Source organism: Gymnodraco acuticeps, unplaced genomic scaffold, assembly GCF_902827175.1.
Source record: "Gymnodraco acuticeps unplaced genomic scaffold, fGymAcu1.1, whole genome shotgun sequence".
NCBI lineage: Eukaryota > Metazoa > Chordata > Actinopteri > Perciformes > Bathydraconidae > Gymnodraco > Gymnodraco acuticeps.
This window is the reverse complement of record NW_022990449.1, coordinates 348506-372331: the sequence shown is the minus strand read 5'-3', so window position 1 is coordinate 372331 and position 23826 is coordinate 348506. Positions and strand designations below refer to the sequence as shown.

The 23826-nt window shown below is 43.6% G+C and overlaps 1 protein-coding gene across 1 annotated transcript; it reads left to right on the top strand.

The window, feature by feature from the left end:
- Window positions 1-70: 70 nt before the first annotated feature.
- LOC117552327 (sodium/potassium/calcium exchanger 3-like) lies at window positions 71-23024 on the top strand (the record flags this gene model as incomplete). The annotated part of the gene is given in 15 exon segments (XM_034225703.1): window positions 71-187; window positions 3000-3077; window positions 4168-4193; window positions 4265-4318; window positions 4407-4540; window positions 8810-8823; window positions 8825-8866; window positions 8868-8972; window positions 11635-11905; window positions 11995-12161; window positions 12822-12936; window positions 13072-13136; window positions 13138-13185; window positions 13484-13549; window positions 20832-23024. Coding segments are annotated over 15 exon segments (1455 nt in total), but the record flags the coding sequence as incomplete, so codon positions are not given.
- Between the last annotated feature and the right edge of the window lie 802 nt (window positions 23025-23826).

The following is a 23826-nucleotide window of genomic DNA, read 5'->3' as shown; positions in this document are numbered from 1 at the left end:
GCGATGTGAAAGGTCAGCTAGTGTACAACACGTCTGTGTCTCTGTGGGGTCATAATGCTGCGTGTGTTTCCTTCTCTCCCCAGGGGTGTTCATCACCAAAGGTGACGTGGGTGTGGGGACCATCGTGGGCTCGGCCGTCTTCAACATCCTCTGCATCATCGGTGTGTGCGGCTTCTTCGCTGGACAGGTATGATGTCATCAGAGCGCTGCTGACCTGCTGCCATTTACCAGAGTGAACCCCACAGCCTAATGTCACCTTTAAGTGTGTGTTCAGCCACATTAACGCCCAGTGGCAGAGAGTACTCATGCATACAGTACATGCATATACACTGAACACAAATATAAATGCAACGCTTTTGTTTTTGCTCCCATTTTTCATGATGAACTCAAAGATCTAAAACATTTTCTATACACAAAATAACCATTTCTCTCAAATATTGTTCACAAATCTGAAACAATCTGTGATAGTGAGCACTTCTCCTTTGCCGAGATAATCCATCCCACCTCACAGGTGTGGCATATCAAGATGCTGATTAGACAGCATGATTATTGCACAGGTGTGCCTTAGGCTGGCCACAATAAAAGGCCACTCTAAAATGTTCAGTTTTGCTTTATTGGGGGGGTCTGGGGGGGTAAACCATGTAGATTTGGTTTAGATATATCCTGCAATTTCACCATGGATGTGTGAAGAGAACAGGAGATGGGGCCCCGCTAATCTCTCAGAGAAAATGGACTGACTCAAGAACAGAAATACTTGGATCTTCCAGCAGTCTTTAGCATCCATTGGTTCCATAGAGCATGCACACTTTTGTTTTCCTTTAGCCCCGCCTCCAATCCACTGTGTAACGGCAGCATCATGTCCGGTCTCCACTTAGTTAAATGAATTGAGAGGAATAATAACTAGATTTAGCTTTTAGCACATTTACTGCGTTGATCTGCTGATTTACAGATGTCCCTTTCCCAATGTAAGTCAATGGGAAAAAGTATTTTGGGCCCGACGTCAGGGATGTCATGGGGCCATTGTTTTTGTCAGAATCCTTTGCTTTTTGTTATAATACTTTTTAAGGCAACAAGAGACAGCAATTCAACGTTCCTTTATGTTCTAAAGAAATGCTTGTCACATTACCAAACTTGCTGTGACACAATACATGTAGCTAAAGGTCTAGTTCACCTAGGTCTTACAAAACACAAGCTTGGCCAGGTATTCTTATGCTGATTTTAACAATTTCATACGGTCTAACAGAATAAAATGATGATGAAGTGATGACATTTTGAAAGACATGAACGTAAACTGCAATTTCACTGTTTTGCACGTATGATACACATACAACTGCAAGGCGGTAATTCTAGCTAGGGTTTTAAAGAAAGTAACTTGTAGCCTTGTTGTTTCACCAGTTCCTCAAGAATGTTTTGTTTTCACTTGCCTCTAAGGGCTTGCCTACAGATGTAACCTTTGCTGTCACAACATCTTTTCATCATTTTATCTCTCACCGAGTAGTCAGGTATCTTTCATGTGGCTTTCTTCTCGAAAAAGAACAGAGTTCAGTGTTAAAACGTTTCAGCACAGTCCTGAATACACATTGACAAACGTATCACTGATTTCTTCTTTTATCATGCTCTTATGCTCGATGTGCTAAACAAGCCTTAAGTACAACGTCCCAACACAATACAGTTTGTATCTCTGTGCTGCAACACACTGCAACACAAAAGGGACTTCTAAGCGTGCCTAAGTTCAAAATAAATCCCTTTTTACTTGTTTCGTTCTAAAAATATAGAAACACAAGCACATCACTGGAACATGGCTGCACTGACGGCTAGGTCTAATGAATGATGCATCTGTATAATTAAATAAGCCAACAGTTAACGATACTTTATAGCCCTTAGTTGAATCATTAGGGTGTCAAAGTTTAAAATGCACTAAAAGCCGAATCCAGATCAGATCAGAAGTGATTGGCTTAAACAAAACGCATGTGCACACGCTGTCTGGGCCCAGATACAAGTTATTTTGTTTGCAGTAGATAATTACAAGTTAAGTAAATACAACAAGGTTGCTTATACAAGTGGTTATACCAAAAAATACAATTTCATGCCCATTACCAATCCAGTGTTAATAGACCCAACATAACTGCGACTCCCAGACATGCCTCCTCACTGCTGTGTGTTGCATGAGATGCAGAAACAACATGATGTAGCGCAGCCTCCCTCTGATCATATCCGACATGCCGGGATATATTATGGAAATGAAATGAGCGGAGTACAAGGATAAACTCTCTGCTCTGAAAGATAATGCACTGGACCTCAAACAGTGATGCAATCCCAGGTTGTGCATTACGTAATCAAAGTGATATAATGAGGGAGGAGGGCAGTCAAATCATCTTCAGTACGCCCGCTCCACCTCAGAACTGTTTGTTACTGTTGGCAGGATGTTCAGAGCGGGCTCCATCTACACTATTACAGTGAAAGAGAGTACAAGCAAACATTTTAAAGCTTTGTTATGCTTTAACTTATCCTCGCAGCAGCAAACAATTCCACAGCTGGGAGGGGCACATGCAAGATGGGACTTCTAGGCAGGGTTGGGGGGGTTACTTTAAAATGTATTCTGTTTGTAGTCCAATGACTAGTTACCTGTACAAATAATACACGTTCCTTTTATTGCATCCTGATCACGTGATCCCCAAGCCCCCCCCCCAGTATGAGTGTGTGAGGGGGAGTGATCCAGCGTTAGTTAGTCACTGCACTGTGGGCTCCTGCCCTTGTGTCTGATTACATAAACACATCGGCACCTTTCCCACGTAGGATGGTACCTTTCGTTTGACTTTTTCAATAATTGTGAGTCAGGAGGTCAGCTCCCGTGTTGACCTCAGTATGGTAATGATCTCAGAGGGCGGTTCTGTATCTCCGTGCTGCGGTAACTTCAGCGAGGATGAGTGTTATTATAAGACTACGACTTGCGTACTTATCGTTGTCCTTATCTCCGCTTTCCCTTTTTTCCCTTGCAGGCAGTGAAGCTCTCTCACTGGGCTCTACTCCGAGATTCGACTTATTACCACATTTTCCATCAACAGGCCCTCATTGTGGTAAGAGGGTTTATTCATATGATCAAGTGTGTGGTTAGAGCAGAAAGACTCACTATGAGGCCAGTTTGAAAGTGCATTTTATGGTTCCCAGCTTTGAAATCAACACTCGATATGCACTTCATATGTATTACAAAGCCAATAAAACATACTGTTCGGCCACTGTTAATGTGGATTTCTTAAATGTGCTTTGGTTCCATGAAAATATGTAGTGTGTCATCATGAAAGGCTGAAGCTGTGTGCCAAGTTCATCCAATAACTCTCAGCAGGTTAAATATGCTGGTACCTTCACAAGGGGCAAAATGATCTACCGACAAAACACAAGAAAAGAAACAAACACTTCACTTAGAAAGTATATTAACTAATCATCAAACTAAAGTACAGTTTTGATGACGATAAATAAAGTGTTCCCGATTATTTTTTCCAGATATTTATATTTTAGAATTGTTTTATTTCTACTCTTTTAATTTCTACCTATGCCTAATGCAATGCTCAAAATGGTCTTTGCTTAAAACAGTCAAATGTTAATATTAATGCTTGTATAATAACAATCCAATGTAATACAGTGAACAAAACACTGCATTGCAATTTTGCCAATAATTAATTTCACATTTGATACTTTATCGTTATTTTGCTGTGATTTTTACATTTTTAAACAGAAATGTGTTGAGTAATAAATGAGTGTTTTTACATATTTGTATCAATAATTGTCGTAAAGATAAGGATGGACTTTTTTGTATCACTAATATAGGCTTCCACTACAACTGCAAATAAATGTTTGGAGAAAGAAGTACTCTCTAAGACTATATCTCTATTTTTTATCTCTATCTCTCATACATGTATAAATCAGCAGGACAATGCCACCATTGAACAGGTTGTTACAGCCTGACCCATGACTTTATCTTTTCACTGTCTAGTAGTTAAGTAGTAAGATAATGAAGCAAATGTCATGCTTTGACCTTTATCTGTCAGTCTGAGCTCTGGATTGGTCATGCCCTCTAGTGGAGTAGATGTTGAGAAGCAAAATCAATCTCACTTTCAAATACTGCATCCACCTAATGTTCTTTTCTGTCCTCTTGTCCCGCCTTTTTAGTTCATATACGATGAGGAGGTTTGCTGGTGAGTAATATGCTCTCTCTTTCCTCTTTTTATGACCGTATACCTTTTACTGACCTTGTGTTTGTGTGCAGGTGGGAGTCTCTTATCCTGATTCTCATGTATGCAATCTACATCCTCATCATGAAGTGAGTGTCATCATCAGTATACGATCATTCTTGTTGCATTGAGTTGAAAAAGTTGTGGCCCCCTTCTTAATTCATTTGTCATTGGCAGGTTTAACGGTAGGGCGCATCGCTACTTCGCCCGGCGAAAGAAAGGTTCTGTGAATCTGTCCAATGGGCTGACAGGAAGCACTGATCTGGAGGATAATGTCACGTGTGACGCGACTGCAGTCCTGCTCAAGAAAGGTAGAACATTGTGCTCCATTTTATACTGACTTTGCCCTCTAAAGAGTGCATAGCTGCTCATCTCTGCACACTGTACATAAAGGCAGCTAGGGCACCACTCACATCTATTTTTGTTCAGCTCCAGGATAAGACAGTCAAGGATAAATGTATGGACAAAGTTCTGTCTCTTTTTTGGGCTATGAACTTAGTGCGATAATGCCTATTAAGCAAAGATCAAGTTCCCCTTACATAATGAATGTCCAATAATGTCCATAATGGATGTCCAACCATCTGCTTGTGGACTAACATTCTGGCATGTTGGTCATCAACGATTGCATTCTTTTGGGAGCCAGAATTGACACACGAGCGCAGAGCAAATCACAAGAAAATGCTGTACAAGACATATCTAGGCGACCTAAATATAACAACTTCCATGAAGTTGGTAAAAGTTGTGAGCATACGCCTCTTATAATCCTGTTTACCCTGAATAGGACCATACATTACTAAAATGAACATCATTTTGTACGTAAGAACACTTGAAACCGGAAGTAAAGACCATCAACGGAAGTGGGGTAATTTTCTCTTACACTTCTATACAATCTGCCTCCTTCTTCAACCACTTGTAGTCACACCTGTTGATTGTTAAAAATGAACATTAAAGACCGTTCTGCATTGGCTTCTCTTTTCAGGCATGGAGTAGGCCGCATGGTCACTCCCAAAATGTCTGGATTATGCAGAATTAACATCAATCAATCAATCAATCAATCAATCAATGTTTATTTATATAGCCCAATATCACAAATGTTACATTTGTCTCAGTGGACTTCACAGTGTGTACAGAATATCAGTATGACAATACGACACCCTCTGTCCTTAGACCCTCTGTCCTTAGACCCTCACATCGTACAAGGAAAAACTTCCAGAGAAAACCCACAGTTTAAAGGGAAAAATGGGAGAAACCTCAGGGAGAGCAACAGAGGAGGGATCCCTCTCCCAGGACGGACAGACGTGCAATAGATACCGTGTGTAAATTGAAAAGATAATACATTTGCAACATAGGTAGTCCAAATGTTTGGAAATGCATGTGTGTATAATAGGAAGATGAATCCACGAGGATATCCATCCAGGACTTATGATCCAGGACCACAGCCACAACTCAAGATCCAGGGCTCGCAATCCAGGACACAGGACTGCAGGATCATCCATGACTCCGGATCCCGGCGTATATAGACACCAAAAAGAAAGACATTTGGGGAAGCTGGGTTAATCGGAACATGAGAGTACACAGGTATAGACAGAGAGAAGGAAGAAGTAAGATGTCCCCCGACAAACTAAGCCTATATCAGCAAAACTAGGGGCTGAATCTAATCAGCCCTAACTATAAGCTTTATCAAAAAGGAAGGTCTTAAGCGCACTCTTAAAAACGGATAGGGTGTCTGCCGCCCGAACACAAACTGGAAGCTGATTCCACAAATGTGGAGCTTGATAAGAAAAGGCTCTGGCTCCCATTGTACTTTTAGAGACTCTAGGAACAACCAACAACCCTGCATTCTTGGAACGCAATGCCCTAGTAGGACAGTAGGGTATAATGAGTTCTTTAAGGTAAGATGGCGCCTGGCCATTAAGGGCTTGTAGGCGAGAAGAAGAAATAATACAATGAATGCCTTCCGCTCAGCAACACCACAGCACTCCTCTGTGGTGGTATCTGGTTCTGATAAGTAGACCATTTTCTGTCTCTCTGCCCTTAAAGGTAAAGTATAGTGTGGGACACAACAACAGCTAAAAGAGAGTGGCACAAGATGCTGGGTAAGGCCTGTGTTCATCCTCCCAGCCTCCAACCAGCATTAGCCCAGCCTGCTCCGTCAGCTTGTTCTGCATGTGATTCTCAGAGCGATGCCCCGAGAGAACATGGGTGGCGGTTGTTTGAGCAGATGGTGGACAGGGCCGATGTGTTCAAGTGGGCTGCATCAAAATCCTAGACTGTGGAAGAAGACGTAGCCATGACCATTGGTTTGTGGCTAGTGCTGCGTACCTGGACTCACATTCAGGTTCAGGTCCGGACTCAAGTCCAGAGGTTCAGGTTCAGGTCCGGACTTATAAGTCCGGACCTGAACCCATGGCTTGTGTCAAGTTGTGTGAGTAACTAAGTGAACTTATTGTGAGCTAATTATCAATTGAAATTAACTCATAATCAACTCAAATTCAAACTCGTCAGGTTTATTGTGCTCCCTTCCAACTTGTGTCTACATTTCTCTACAAAGTACAAATGTAAAAAAAAACACTTTTTGCCACTTAGTCTACAAATGACTTATGACAGCAACTACAGTGAACTACTACAAAGTTCAAACATTTATTTCATTTACCAAACTAAAGTAACCAAACAGTCCCTGAGCTGACTGAGCCTAAATCCCTAAAACGTTGCTGAAAGGAAGAGTGTAGAGTAGACTATACGCATTACACTGTTACACACCTACTATACAGTATAGGCTACACTGTAGTGACTGTACAGTCAGAGTGTACTGTACTGTCTGTACACCATGTATTTTCTACAACTCTACATGTGTACATTATACAGTACATACTACATACATAGTGATGTACATACATACTGTTAGAAATTAAAATCAATGTTGATATGGCGTAATTTTGAATTAAATACACTATTTAATTTAAATCAGTTTTATTCTGAAGAAACCGGAAGTTCACACTATTAATTTAATACTTTTATTCTGAAAATTCTTCACTTCCGGTTAGCATTAGCATGTGGCGAAATGCTACGTTTTCAAACCGTGAATCGAAGGTGAAATGACATGTGATGTTGTACACTGAGCACACTGGGATTAGCACTCATTTATTGACGCTGAATAACGTGTATCAAGGAATGTTTAAATAACCACAGACACCAGAATATACGTAAGTGCTAGTTTTTTTGCGAGTCCAAGTACCGGTTCCCGACGTTCCGGTTTTAACCGGACTTGAACCGAAACTTTTTACAAGTCCAGTACCGGTTCGGCGTACCGGTACGCAGCACTATTTGTGGCTGTTGCTATCTTGTTATTTTCACGCAAGTGACACAACAGGGAGGATCTTAGTTCAACCAACCCTAAAACTGCATACATGATACACGATGTTGCTCTGTGCTCACCGCGAGTTTGGGTGCAGTGCCATTTGGTGAAAACTGTTATCTGTTATCTGATAGGTGGCACGTTGAAAGCCCAACATCATCAAGGTCAAAGTTAAAGTAATTATTAATTAACATTAATACAATTCACTTTCACGAACCAAAATCATTTTGCAAAAAGGGTTAAAGTTCTAAGATGAAAACATGGACAACACCGTGAAAGCCATCTGTCAGTCACAAGGTAGCCCCGCCCTAAAGCATACCCAGCTTCATTGTCGAAGTCCACTTCAAGGTTTCAAATTGATGTAAAGCCTTGGAGGGAAATGAACCGATTATGGCTGATATTGTGAATGTTGACAGGTTGAAGGTTGACAGTGCGTAGATTAGTTTTTAATAAGCCAAAGAAAGGACATAAGGGACAGCGAAATGAGCTGTCGACCAATGTGTACTCAGCCAATGGATCTCACAGTGCCGCAGTCTGCTGAGGCCTATAGAACCAGACCTCTCATCTTCCAGGCCTGTTAAAAAAGGCTGGGATCACATCCAAACGTGGAACCCAGTGGATGAATTCAAATGGTGTTCTGACATTGCAAGCTTGTTGAAGAAAGTGAAAATGAGGCAGTACCTTTCTACTTTTTTGCTTACTCAAGACTATCTTTTGCCCGGGATGGCTTTTTGCTCGAGGAAATAACTCTCAGTGACACTTTCTCTTGCAACATAGAGAGATAGCTCATTAGCTGCAGCACATCTAGCAGCCTGAAAACTTACCTGCATGTTCAGGTCAGTTTAGATGCTAATTAGCCTGTTAGCTAGAGTCAGCAGCACAGTCTGACTCAGCTGACAATCAAACCAGTACCACCCATGAAGAGGCTTTGGAGAGCAGAGGCGGAAAAACACTTTTTCACTCTTTCTTTTTTCCATTCTTTCAATAATAAGACAATGTTAGCAATACATACAAAAAACACCTTTTCTCCCCTTAAACATTATGTTTCTTGCTTTTTAATACAAAAAAACATAAGAATTACTTTCACATGATTTTTGACTGATGACTAATTGTGCTTTCAGTTGGATTAAGCAAACCACCAGCACTACAGTCAGGTCAATGTGTGTGGTGTGTGTGTGTGTGTGTGTGTGTGTGTGTGTGTGTGTGTGTGTTCTCGTCTTTCTAGCTAACTTCCACTGTACCGCCGTCGGTGCTGATGGTGGATGAGCTGCTGTTTGCGTACCCCACACCAGCTGTCTTTCTCTGAGGCCGGCATGAGGATCATGATCACTAGTCACTTCTCCCCTAGGACCCGCCTCACCATGGCCTCTCGCATGCTCATCAACGAGGTACATTCGTTATCCAAATTATTATCCACTATATCCAAAACAGGAGCAATTTTAAGTTTAGTTTCTCCACTGCAGGAGGAGGGATCATAAAGCTGACCCTCTGATTTTACTGGTTTACGCTTAATGAACCCCTGTGCTGCATTCACCCTAATTAATTTAATCCTCTATATGCATCAATACACTTGCACAAGTACTCTCCAAGGTTCGGTGCATTAGAGCAGTGGTTTCTCAAATGGGGGTACGCGGACCCCTAGGAGTACGTTGCAGTACTGCAGGGGGTACGTGAGATTTATTTTATGTTAATGAAAAAACAACATAAGCAATGCATTTAAACAAACTACTAATAGTAGATGAACTACTTTATTCAAAAGTCTACAGTAATTCTGGATAATAAAATGGGAACAATAAACGGGGTGCTCTCTTTTTCCTCTCCCTCTCCTGACCAGCCCGTTAGTCTCGTGCAGCTCGCTGAACCTGTAATGAGTGATCCGACAGTAAAGAATAAATATATGTATAACTAGTATAGCTAGTTCCAGAGTAGATAAACTAGCTAAGTGTGTTAGGTCTAACTCTTAGTGTATTTATTTTTGCTCCACTCAACGGTCCGTCACAGCGGCGGAGCTGTGATCATGCAGAGCTGCGTGTTCTCCGTCAGCAGCAGCTGATCTGATCTCTCTCTCGCGTCCGGTTAGACTTTACTCGCGTCTAAGTCCAAATCTGTCAGATCCAACTTGTTCTAGTTAATTATATGACTGCCTGCTTATCAAAGGACACCGAAACAATAAGCGTTGCTTGGCAACGGCTTGTGGCCGCAAAGTATAGTGCAGCATTATGCATATGTTTATATGAGGAATGAGGGGTCAAAATCCCATGCTCATAAAATGCTCATATATTTTTTCTCTTTATTCCCCACGCCCCAAAATGAATGAATAAATAAACCAATTTTGAGAAAAGTAAGGAAGTTTGAGCAGTGTGGGTTTTATATGAACAGAGTTACACATATTTCAAAACGCAGAGTGTAATAACTGCAGGTTGCCTCCCTGTCAGAATGACAAAGATCCTCAGTGAAGCTCAAGCCCATGTTTCACTACATTAAGTAACTTATTAAAAAGATCAGTTCAATGCAACTAATGTCGTCTTAGTGTTATTGCATGATGTTAAAATTGGTTTGCCATGAATTTAGTGATGGATTGTAAACATTTGAAATGTAGCATTTAAGTGTTTCTCAGTTACAATGTTGTTGTTTTAATAAATCAGACACTGATGGTGCAGCTCTGTACTGTACCTCTTTATATAGGCATTTTTCCTTAACAAATAGTTTTTGCGCTGATCAGGGGGTACTTGGCTGCATTTTTTTTTTCAAAGGGTGTACATTATTGAAAAAAGTTTGAGAACCACTGCATTAGAGGATCATGGGTCTGGTGTCGGGTCAGGTTGCCAAACTGATTTGTCAAATGTCAGGGGGCGGGTCAGGTGCTGTATTTTGCATTGCTGTGCCGACTTCAAGTGCAGATCTTGATGATTTGACATATAGACAACTCTGGTTTGAGGCTCTGTTGGGATTCAACACAGGATCCTATTTTACGAGACAGGTGTATAGCACTACATATACACCACACGTGCACATGCACTGTGATACTGTGTACACCAGCGTTTCCGTTGTTGTGCTGGTCAACGTGACCGGTTAGATTTCAATTTACTGGACAGTAGGGAAATATTCTGTTCAGATGTTATCGCTGTTTATTTTTGAGCTTGAAAACCATTGATAAAAAGGCTTTATATGTAATGACATCATCAATGCATGTTGGTTTTTTGAAAATTACTATTGAAAAAAGTGAGTCTGCATAGTGTCACCTATATATATTAGTCATGTATTGCTTGTACAGTGGATATATACAGTCTATGGTCACCACTGCTAAGCAGTAAGTGCGTGTGCATCACAAAATGGTTTCCTCTGAAAAACATGGTCCCGAAGCATCATTCTGGTGCGCCCGGCGGCACAATGAGCGCTGTCCTCACAGTGATGGCATCTCGGTGCACTCTTTTGGCATCGGTGCGAGCGGCTAGTCTGCTCTGACTTTTTTTAAATACACTTTCATTTAATTTGTGTCAGACCGGACAATACGACCCAAGGGATTTAAATTTGCCAGACTTCTACAGATTCTTCCAGTCAAAGTCCGGTAAATACCGGCTAAACGAAACCGGTTGGACTCTATATTGAGTTGTGTAGTTAAACAAGGTGCAAACTATTACAAATACATTAAAAAGTTGAGAAGCGGCAAAGCTACCCTCAAGCAAAAAGTCAGTTACTTTGAGAAATCCCTTCCAAACCAGCATCTTAGCATAACTGAATAACCCTGGGTGGCCTCAACAGGAAGTGGAATAAATGATACTTTAAACATTTTCTCTCAGGCACCTGTCTGCTGCTGAATACAGCCTGCAGTGAGTCCAAGCCAAACAAACCCATTTTGTCTGAAAGAAGAGAAACAACATTAACTTCTGCTTCAGACAAATATGGGAGGCTTTTGTTTATATGGTATAAATAAATGAAGACAAAATGTATCTGACGCACTGCTATTCGTGCTATTAAACAGCATTTGGAAACGCGTTAATGAACGTTATCTTAATGTTTTCTATACTCATGTTCTATATTCCCTTCCAGAGACAAAGACTGATCAACACCAGTGAGACTCGGGTCAACCGCATCACCAACGGCGACTCCGACTCTGCCGCCAGGGCTCAGGGGAGGCGGGGCTTAGAGAACGGGATGGGCGGAGCTGAGCAGGGTCTGAACGGCAGGTGTACACTCCAGCGACTGGAGTCTGGGAACGAGACAGAGAACGAGAACGAGGATAACGAGAACAACGAGAACGACGAGGAGGGAGAGGGGGAAGATGGAGACTCCGGCCCCTCGGTGCCTTTCAAAATTCCAGGTACTGATGACTTTCTGATGTTTGGTTTTAGTGCTACCACGGAACACATCATGATTTCATTGTCCCATCACCGTCTTCTCTCCCTCCAGCCGGGGCGGGGAACAAGCTGAAGTGGATCACCATGTGGCCGCTGTCTCTGCTTCTGTTCTTCACCGTGCCCAACTGTGCCAAGCGGCGCTGGGAGAGGTGGTTCATGGTCTCCTTCTTCACCGCCACCATCTGGATCGCTGGCCTCTCCTACATCATGGTCTGGATGGTCAGTGAAAACACGTGCTGATCTTTAACCATTGAAATAATTGCCTGCATAAAACTTGAAGGTTCTAATCCTTAGTTTTTGGGACTGTACAAAAAAGGTTTAAACTCTTTGATTTTGTAATGAGAATATTTATATGCAGAGGACGATAAAAGGGTTATTTTTTGAAAATCTTAAATTGCAGACAGCATCTGCACTTTCACATTATAACAGGAAGTCACGTTAGCCTGTGACATAATGAACGTTTAGCTTATAACACACTCGGAAGTGATTCCCCCGATTGGTTTGAAGGGATATTACTAAGTTTGGAAAACAACTCCAGAGGCGTCGGTTATGACAATTGCTCAATTTTAGAATGAAATAAATAAAGGATCTATGCATTTTAAGTTAAATGTTCAAATGTGCACTCTGCACTTCTGTAAATAGCATTTATATTTAAATATATACCTTGGTGGGTAAGAATTATTAAGATTTGAATGAATTCTTACCTGACAAATCCAAACAGGATCAGAATCACTGACGTCTTTTTTTTAATTATCAAGCTACAGTTGTTCAGTGTAAAAGGCTTCATACTAACTGTTACACCTATTTAATTCAATCCCAGATGTTCCTAATGTAGCCTTCACACTTTTGAACTATGTATTAATATCCTATTCTCTTCAGGTGACTGTGATAGGCTTCACTTTGGGCATCCCAGATGTGATCATGGGCATCACGTTCCTAGCAGCAGGCACCAGCGTCCCAGACTGCATGGCGAGTCTTATAGTCGCACGGCAAGGTAAACACACACAGGAAGTACATATTTGTGTTGAGTGAGGTGCTGTTTAGAGGAGGAGTGGCGTCACTCAGCAGCTTGCATCATGACTCGTCTCGAGACTGTACAGACCTGACAGTGTTGCTCTCCTTGCCTCAGGTCTGGGGGACATGGCCATCTCCAACTCCATCGGCAGTAATGTGTTTGACATCCTGGTGGGCCTGGGGTCTGCCCTGGGCGGTGCAGACGCTCTGCGTCGACTACGGCTCTACCGTGAGTGCTCTCCAGAGGGAGTTCTGCTGGACTCCGACCAGAATAGAACAGCTGTGTTCATGAAGGACGTTAGTCTGTCATATTCAGTGCAGAACAGCTAGGAGTCGTACACAAAGACACCCACGCACTGCAGTTTATCACCTAACACTCAGAAGATAGCATGTGCTCCGTTGATTACTCTTCACAGGAGGAGAACAATAGATTCTAATAGGTGTAATACAAGTCATAAATACAGGATGTTTTGTGTGTGTGTCAGGTCAGAGGCAGCTTTTGCTGTAACCTCTGTTTCTCTCCTCAGATCCATCTCAACAGCAGAGGACTCATTTTCTCTGTCGGGCTCCTGCTGGCCTCAGTATTCGTCACAGTAAGTTCCACATACGTTACATGTCACTGAATTGGGCTGTGATTCTGGGGGCTTAAATACATTCATCCAACATCTTGGTCGTTTTGAATCAAACCATAGACATATATTTACAAAGGGATATCTTAGTGTGTGTTTTATCTTAATTATCTTTTTTTAATAATCGTCGAAAGCAAAAATACATTTGATTATCTCCCAGACCTGCAGGTCTCCCTTGAAAAAGAGATCAATTATCTCAATGGGACCGACCTGGTTAAATATAGGTTTGAAATGAAATGAAATAAAGACCATGGCAGGGAAATGCTTTTCCGGTTAGTACCCGTCCCCTTGTGTGTTATGAATGTTTTTATGCATGTAAACGGTGTGCAGAGTCAAAACCCTCAAAGTACACCATGTAGGGAGTAAAACTCTAACACAGAAAATACCTCCCCAAAACGCCTCGTTGGAGATACGTCACTGTCCATTTGATTCTTCCGGGTACACATGATGTCATCCGTACCCGGAACGAAATGGACCAATCCGTGGAGCCGTTACGTTACGTCCGCGGAGCCGTTACGTTAAGCCCCCGCTGATTGGTCCAAATTGACCAATCCACGGACTTCCTCACACACTCAGTGCATGCAGCTCTGCTGATCTCTCCTCCCTGGCTGCAGGCTGATAACAGACAGTTGGGATCGCGGCAAAATTCTCTCTGCAGACCCATTCTCTCTGCAGACCCATTCTCACAGCAGACCCGTTCTCTCTGCAGACCCGTTCTCTCTGCAGACCCATTCTCTCTGCAGACCCATTCTCTCTGCAGACCCGTTCTCTCTGCAGACCCATTCTCTCTACAGACCCATTCTCTCTGCAGACCCATTCTCTCTACAGACCCATCTCTCTGCAGACCCATTCTCTCTGCAGACCCATTCTCTCTACAGACCCATTCTCTCTGCAGACCCATTCTCTCTACAGACCCATTCTCTCTGCAGACCCATTCTCTCTACAGACCCATTCTCTCTACAGACCCATTCTCTCTGCAGACCCATTCTCTCTGCAGACCCATTCTCACAGCAGACCCGTTCTCTCTGCAGACCCGTTCTCTCTGCAGACCCATTCTCTCTGCAGACCCATTCTCTCTGCAGACCCGTTCTCTCTGCAGACCCATTCTCTCTGCAGACCCATTCTCTCTGCAGACCCGTTCTCTCTGCAGACCCATTCTCTCTGCAGACCCATTCTCTCTGCAGACCCATTCTCTCTGCAGACCCGTTCTCTCTGCAGACCCGTTCTCTCTGCAGAGAGAACGGGTCTGCAGACCCGTTCTCTCTGCAGACCCATTCTCTCTGCAGACCCATTCTCTCTGCAGACCCATTCTCTCTGCAGACCCATTCTCTCTGCAGACCCATTCTCACAGCAGACCCATTCTCTCTACAGACCCGTTCTCTCTACAGACCCATTCTCTCTGCAGACCCATTCTCTCAGCAGACCCGTTCTCTCTGCAGACCCATTCTCTCTGCAGACCCATTCTCTCAGCAGACCCATTCTCTCTGCAGACAAATTCTCTCTGCAGACCCATTCTCTCTGCAGACCCATTCTCTCTACAGACCCATTCTCTCTGCAGACCCATTCTCTCAGCAGACCCGTTCTCTCTGCAGACCCATTCTCTCTGCAGACCCATTCTCTCAGCAGACCCATTCTCTCTGCAGACCCATTCTCTCTGCAGACCCATTCTCTCTGCAGACCCATTCTCTCTGCAGACCCATTCTCTCTGCAGACCCATTCTCACTGCAGACCCATTCTCTCTACAGACCCGTTCTCTCTGCAGACCCATTCTCTCTGCAGACCCATTCTCTCAGCAGACCCGTTCTCTCTGCAGACCCATTCTCTCTGCAGACCCATTCTCTCTGCAGACCCGTTCTCTCTGCAGACCCGTTCTCTCTGCAGACCCATTCTCTCAGCAGACCCGTTCTCTCAGCAGACCCATTCTCTCTGCAGACCCGTTCTCTCTGCAGACCCGTTCTCTCTGCAGACCCATTCTCTCAGCAGACCCGTTCTCTCAGCAGACCCGTTCTCTCAGCAGACCCATTCTCTCAGCAGACCCGTTCTCTCAGCAGACCCGTTCTCTCTGCAGACCCATTCTCTCAGCAGACCCGTTCTCTCAGCAGACCCGTTCTCTCAGCAGACCCATTCTCTCAGCAGACCCATTCTCTCAGCAGACCCGTTCTCTCAGCAGACCCATTCTCTCTGCAGACCCGTTCTCTCTGCAGACCCGTTCTCTCTGCAGACCCATTCTCTCAGCAGACCCGTTCTCTCAGCAGACCCGTTCTCTCTGCAGACCCGTTCTCTCTGCAGACCCGTTCTCTCTGCAGACCCATTCTCTCTGCAGACCCGTTCTCTCTACAGACCCATTCTCTCTGCAGACCCGTTCTCTCTACAGACCCATTCTCTCAGCAGACCCGTTCTCTCTGCAGACCCATTCTCTCTGCAGACCCGTTCTCTCTACAGACCCATTCTCTCAGCAGACCCATTCTCTCTGCAGACCCATTCTCTCAGCAGACCCATTCTCTCTGCAGACCCATTCTCTCTGCAGACCCATTCTCTCTGCAGACCCATTCTCTCAGCAGACCCGTTCTCTCTACAGACCCATTCTCTCAGCAGACCCGTTCTCTCTACAGACCCATTCTCTCTGCAGACCCATTCTCTCAGCAGACCCGTTCTCTCTGCAGACCCGTTCTCTCAGCAGACCCATTCTCTCTGCAGACCCGTTCTCTCTGCAGACCCATTCTCTCTGCAGACCCATTCTCTCTGCAGACCCATTCTCTCAGCAGACCCGTTCTCTCTACAGACCCGTTCTCTCTGCAGACCCGTTCTCTCTGCAGACCCATTCTCTCTGCAGACCCATTCTCTCAGCAGACCCGTTCTCTCTGCAGACCCGTTCTCTCTGCAGACCCATTCTCTCAGCAGACCCGTTCTCTCTACAGACCCATTCTCTCAGCAGACCCGTTCTCTCTGCAGACCCATTCTCTCAGCAGACCCGTTCTCTCTGCAGACCCATTCTCTCAGCAGACCCGTTCTCTCTACAGACCCATTCTCTCTGCAGACCCGTTCTCTCTACAGACCCATTCTCTCTGCAGACCCGTTCTCTCTACAGACCCATTCTCTCTGCAGACCCATTCTCTCTGCAGACCCATTCTCTCTGCAGACCCGTTCTCTCTACAGACCCATTCTCTCTGCAGACCCGTTCTCTCTACAGACCCATTCTCTCTACAGACCCATTCTCTCTGCAGACCCGTTCTCTCTGCAGACCCATTCTCTCTGCAGACCCGTTCTCTCTACAGACCCATTCTCTCTACAGACCCATTCTCTCTGCAGACCGTTCTCTCTACAGACCCATTCTCTCAGCAGACCCGTTCTCTCTGCAGACCCGTTCTCTCTGCAGACCCATTCTCTCTACAGACCCATTCTCTCAGCAGACCCGTTCTCTCTGCAGACCCGTTCTCTCTGCAGACCCATTCTCTCAGCAGACCCATTCTCTCTGCAGACCCGTTCTCTCTGCAGACCCGTTCTCTCTGCAGACCCGTTCTCTCTGCAGACCCATTCTCTCTGCAGACCCGTTCTCTCTGCAGACCCATTCTCTCTGCAGACCCATTCTCTCTACAGACCCATTCTCTCTGCAGACCCATTCTCTCCACAGACCCATTCTCTCTGCAGACCCATTCTCACAGCAGACCCGTTCTCTCTGCAGGACCCATTCTCTCTGCAGACCCATTCTCTCTGCAGACCCATTCTCTCTGCAGACCCATTCTCTCTGCAGACCCGTTCTCTCTACAGACCCATTCTCTCTGCAGACCCATTCCTCTCTGCAGACCCATTCTCTCAGCAGACCCGTTCTCTCTACAGACCCATTCTCTCAGCAGACCCGTTCTCTCTACAGACCCATTCTCTCTGCAGACCCATTCTCTCAGCAGACCCGTTCTCTCTGCAGACCCATTCTCTCTGCAGACCCGTTCTCTCTGCAGACCCATTCTCTCTGCAGACCCATTCTCTCTGCAGACCCATTCTCTCAGCAGACCCGTTCTCTCTACAGACCCATTCTCTCTGCAGACCCATTCTCTCAGCAGACCCGTTCTCTCTACAGACCCATTCTCTCAGCAGACCCGTTCTCTCTGCAGACCCATTCTCTCAGCAGACCCGTTCTCTCTGCAGACCCATTCTCTCAGCAGACCCGTTCTCTCTACAGACCCATTCTCTCTGCAGACCCGTTCTCTCTACAGACCCATTCTCTCTGCAGACCCGTTCTCTCTACAGACCCATTCTCTCTGCAGACCCATTCTCTCTGCAGACCCATTCTCTCTGCAGGACCCGTTCTCTCTACAGAACCCATTCTCTCTGCAGACCCGTTCTCTCTGCAGACCCATTCTCTCTGCAGACCCGTTCTCTCTACAGACCCATTCTCTCTACAGACCCATTCTCTCTGCAGACCCGTTCTCTCTGCAGACCCATTCTCTCTGCAGACCCGTTCTCTCTACAGACCCATTCTCTCTACAGACCCATTCTCTCTGCAGACCCGTTCTCTCTACAGACCCATTCTCTCAGCAGACCCGTTCTCTCTGCAGACCCGTTCTCTCTGCAGACCCATTCTCTCTACAGACCCATTCTCTCAGCAGACCCGTTCTCTCTGCAGACCCGTTCTCTCTGCAGACCCATTCTCTCAGCAGACCCATTCTCTCTGCAGACCCGTTCTCTCTGCAGACCCGTTCTCTCTGCAGACCCGTTCTCTCTGCAGACCCATTCTCTCTGCAGACCCGTTCTCTCTGCAGACCCATTCTCTCTGCAGACCCATTCTCTCTACAGACCCATTCTCTCTGCAGACCCATTCTCTCTACAGACCCATTCTCTCTGCAGACCCATTCTCACAGCAGACCCGTTCTCTCTGCAGACCCATTCTCTCTGCAGACCCATTCTCTCTGCAGACCCATTCTCTCTGCAGACCCATTCTCTCTGCAGACCCGTTCTCTCTACAGACCCATTCTCTCTGCAGACCCATTCTCTCTGCAGACCCATTCTCACAGCGTTTATCAACCTTTTTCTTACTCAATATCAAGCCACACTTATTGTTTTTACTTCGGCTGTGACTTTGTGTGTGCTCAGCTGTGTTTCGCTTTCGCTAAACAAGGAAACCACACCTCCACGGAGCTCAGCGCGATTCACAACGTCCCGACTGGTCCCGACCAATCGGAGCACACTGGGCTCACAGGGAGGGGGGGGGGGGCAAGAGCTGCAACGAGCCGTTTAGTGGAGAGAGTGAATACTGCTGAATACACGTACTTTACAGAGATGCTGTATGCGAAACCAATGTGAGTTTGGAAAATTGCACAATATAAATCTATTCTAGTAGACCTCAACAATGGAATTATGATCAGTGGAAATGGCCATGACATGGGACCTTTAAGAGCAATGGGACGTCCTTTCCTCCGGAGCATCACGTGAAGCGACGTCCGTTTGTGATGACGCCGCACAGCTGATCGTCTGACAGCAGCTCTGTCCCCGTTATTTACACACACCCCCCCGCCTCGGTTAGTACACATTTACTGACACAAACATTTGTATCATCTGTTGTAGACCCAAATAAATAAAATTAAATAAGAACTCATTCTCAAAAAAGATAAACGCCATTCTTAAAATGTATAAACGAACAATAGTTTGATTAATATTGATTAGAGTGCACAATAGAAATAAAATAATTGAGAGAAGAAAAAGAGATATGTTATCTATCAAAACCCAGTTAGATTAACATTCATTGGATTGCACACTTTGTGTGTTTGTGGTATGTAGCACATTAACATTTTAATAGCACTTAATGACTGACTGAATGGAAATGACAATAAATGAAAATGTAAAACGAAAAAAGCGATCATGAAAATGTTTCCAAAAAATGAATAAAATGATTTTTGACCACTTTGTTGTTCAGATATATCACATATTTGTAACTAAATGAAACATTAATTGAAACAAAACACGGTATAAACTGAGGAGTGACTCCCGTGAGGTTCATGTATTTTCTTCACTCCGCTGGGAAACTGCTCTCATGTCAAGAAGCATCAGATCAGTGCATGCACTGCATCGTCCAATCAGTGAGCGATACACAGTAAGGGGGCGGGGCGAGTATCTGAGGATTTCATCGGAGGATGGTCTGGTGGTTCCTCGGTTATCGCTCCTCCATTATCGCTCCTCGCTCCTCAGGCAGAAATAAGGCCACTGGGACGGATCACCGGAAGTTGATTTGTCAACGGGAGCGAGGAAATTCAAAATAAGAGAAGTGAAACGCAGCCCTGCTCCTAATGGGACCATAATGGACCAAAGGAACATAATGCTGAATGGATGAGGCTTTAAACCAGCCATTAAGGCCAACTCTTATATCAATCAAATGTGTATCAAGCGAGAAAGAAATGTTTTGACCAATGGTTAATGTCACGATGACTGCATGAAGATTCTTAGGCCCAATTCCAAACCACACCCTACCCACTCACCCTCCGTCCGTGATGGAGTGAACTCCGTCTGTAGTCACACTCGCAGCTTAAAGAGGCTCCTCCTTCTTTCAGATGGAGGGTGTAAATACAGCGGCAAGCTTTGGGACAAACTCCCCTCTCTCCGGCAGTAACAGGAAATGCCATAATACTTAACAACGGTCTCAAATCAGCATCTCTTGGATTCAAAATAACTCAAATAAAACTCTAAAAATATATATATTATTATAAATATATTTTTTGTAAACATATTTTTGTTTTAAAATCTGATGTTTAGAAGCCGCTTAGTTTTCGCAAAAGTCAGAGTAAATATACACAACTTTTACCGTTTTCTAGACTAGACATGAGTAAACGATCCAAAGTTTAAACAAACACGAGGTGACCATGAAGTTATTAACATCTTTATGAAGATATGAAATAGCTCTTGTTGTGCAGTTTATCAATGAATGTTTCCACGGAACTATTAGTAAACAGCTTGTTTCCTGACGGACACGCACAGCATTGAGTCCGGTCAGGTGGAGCTGCAGGTGGAGTCAGCACTGATGCAGACTCGCTGTTTGAGGGCTTCATAACCCAACGGAGGGGTAGTGTGTAGGGGTAGGGTATAGGGGGCGGTTTGGAATTGGGCCATACAGTATACGCTCTATAGTCCCTACACCCTTGAATCATATCATTCAAACAAGAATTGCTTACAAACAGTGTTTATAATCTCTAAGTGTTTAGAATAGTTGTGTGCTGTAGTCATCATTTCCTCCCTCTTACTGATTCCTCCATATTTACAGGTTCTCGGTGTCCATTTGAACAAATGGACTCTGGACTGGCGACTGGGCTTGGCCTGCATCATCTTGTACGCCATCTTTCTCTGCATCTCCATCCTCATCGAGTTCAACGTCTTCGTCTTCGTCAACCTGCCCATGTGTCGAGACATCCACTGACCCCCTTCTCCCTCTTCCTGTCTTCTTGTTCCTCATGTCCATGGAGGAAACCTCACATGGCTTCCAGATTCTCTGCACCCTGAAACCTTTTACTTTTAGACAGAAATTAGAGCTCCATATGATTTATCTTTGGTGCAATACACACAAGACAGAAGACAGAGGACTTTTTTTGGACCCGACGGAGGCGTGAAGAGAGTCCCAGCACCGGGAGGTAGGCTGGAGTGTGTGAACACCGACAGGACTGATGCTGCAGGAGCTGCTACTGTAACTGACGGAGGAAAGAGGGAAATCCTGCAGAGCCATTTTTAGCTGGATTGTTTGTTACTCTTTGTACATAAATGTTTGGAATAAAAGCACACAATTAAGGTATTTTTAAGTAAAAAAACAGGCTGTATATATATTTGAAGATTATATAATATTAACTGATGTATGGGATTCTCTTATGCACAACTGGATCAGTCACCAAGCTGTACGATCCAGTGACTATTTTGTGATTTCAGAAATACTCTCCAAATGCTTTACCATGTCTGGATGCTCAGTACCTGCGGACACAGCATGCTGTACGAGCCCCAAGTCGACTTTAGCTTTGCACTGACGGAATCCACATATTTAATACTTTCCACATATTCTACAGGCTTATCCACTACTACACATAGGCTTTATTTTCCTTTGGTAAAACCCACATAGGGAAGGGATCTGCCTGCCACTGGCATCCAGCACTGTCACTTTATTGATTGTTCTCTCATTGCAAAGCCTCTACAGGTACTCTAACATATAACTACTGACTTTAGAGCTCCCTCTATTGTACATATTTAAGAATTAGATTTTGAGTTGAGTTTACCTCTTAAAGCCAAAAGTATTTTTAGAATAGTAGGAGTACTTAAGAGTCAGGTTGCGTGTGTGTGCATGTGTGTGTGTAAGTCTTGAGAGGACCCAAGGACATCACTGTTGCTGGGAAGACATAATCATGATTTATTTATGAATTAATTTATTCAAAGATCATGTCTTACCGCCAGTTCCCCGCCCTTTGGATCGTGTACAGTGTATTTTAACGGGACTCTTTGAATACTGTACAGTGTACTGTATACCTAATATATAATCTGAGTACTGGAAACGGATTTGATGTTGTTTATATTTAAGAATAGATCATTTATAAGTTTTGTATAGTTTGAAAAGATATTGCAACATTTGTATATTGGCACAAACCCGGTGGTTTTTTCGACGATGATGCACGAGAGTCTTGAACGTCGAATAAATGATGAGTGATGGTTGTGGGAGATTGACTTTCCGATAAGGAAGTCCGTTCTTTGAACTTTCACAACATAACGTTTCTTAAAACACAGTGCTTTAACTCTTGTTCCATCACTTGTATTTTGGAGGCTTCAAAGCTAACTTGTTGCTATTCTCCTGCTTGTCTTTGAGCCAAAAAAACACCTGTGTCAGCAGTATTGTTACTCTGTTTCAGCATGTGTTCTAAATTACAAATGTGGAAGATATTTTGATTTGATCTTAGTTTTTAGCTGAAGAATTGTAATGCTCATAGGGTTAATTAAAAGTGTCCTTCTGCGGCCACAAGAGAGCGCTGTAGAGCCGTGTTTAATATTCACAGGTTATTATACGGGAAGTGGCTTTGGTATATTTTCAGGTAGAGATAAATACTGGTGGGTTTGCATGCCTCTTCCATGATTCCGATTATTTTGTGTGTAATTTAAATGCATTTCAAGATGAAAAAAGTATTGTACATCAGAGGGATATGCTATTAGAAACACGAACTTCTGATGAGCAGTTATATTCCACATATATATACTGTATTTAGATTGTAGTCCTGCAACAGTTCGGCTAATTAATGTCGTGTTATGCTCTTCAACGGTGTGTAAATCCTTTTTGTTGTTGATGAGGACCTCTGGGCAGAGTTCAGAGAGAGGAAGATGTTCCCAGTGGTCTTCTTGCAATAAACTGATTTACACACACTGATGACTTCTGATTACCTTCCTGTTTCACAGCAACCTATCAGAACAATAAAGTGAGACACATACTGTTCACAGCATACTTGTCTTCACTTTTTTCGAGGGTCTAATGAAAAACACAATCATTTTTTACATTAAATGCACAAATCATTATTTTTAAGCTGAACTTGTCTCTAAAGTAAATTTTTCAATACCGTATGTGTTATTTTTTTAAAATTATTATTATTGATGCATTAATGGTAATGTTAAGCTAATTTAAACCACTACCCACTGCTAGGTGTTTGGTGAAATCTCCCTTAATGATGAACTCAATTATTATTATCACTAACTCAGCATTTTCATTATTTTATTGTAACATTGTCTAGCTATTTATGTTGGTTTCCTGCCATATTTGTGTTTTGGTTCACTGACACTGCTCACTTCTTTCTGCTCTGATAAACCCTCTGGAGACTCTCCAGAACCAAGAGAGACTTCGAAAGAGCGAGATCATTTTCTTAAGTTTGAAGAACAGCGGCCAAGAATACAAATGAATTACTTGATAATAAACCTTAGGTCATATTAAACATACATGTAGGCATTCATAATAATTGATTACATTTGATGTAAAAATATTTTTTACTGTATTTACTTCTGTATTACTTTCCCTCTGCCTGTTTCCCCTATTTATATCAGAAAACGTATTTATTGATGTATTATTTTACTTAGACGTGAAAAAACATCAGGGGTAAATAGGTAGGCTACACATACAAAAAAAGTAAAATAAAAATCAACATTTCATGGTCAAATCCAAAATCAAGGTGAGAATCGTCATCACCTCCTCAGCCAATCAGGAGGAGGCGTCAGATTACCGCGGCTCTTCTCTCTCGCTCGCTCGC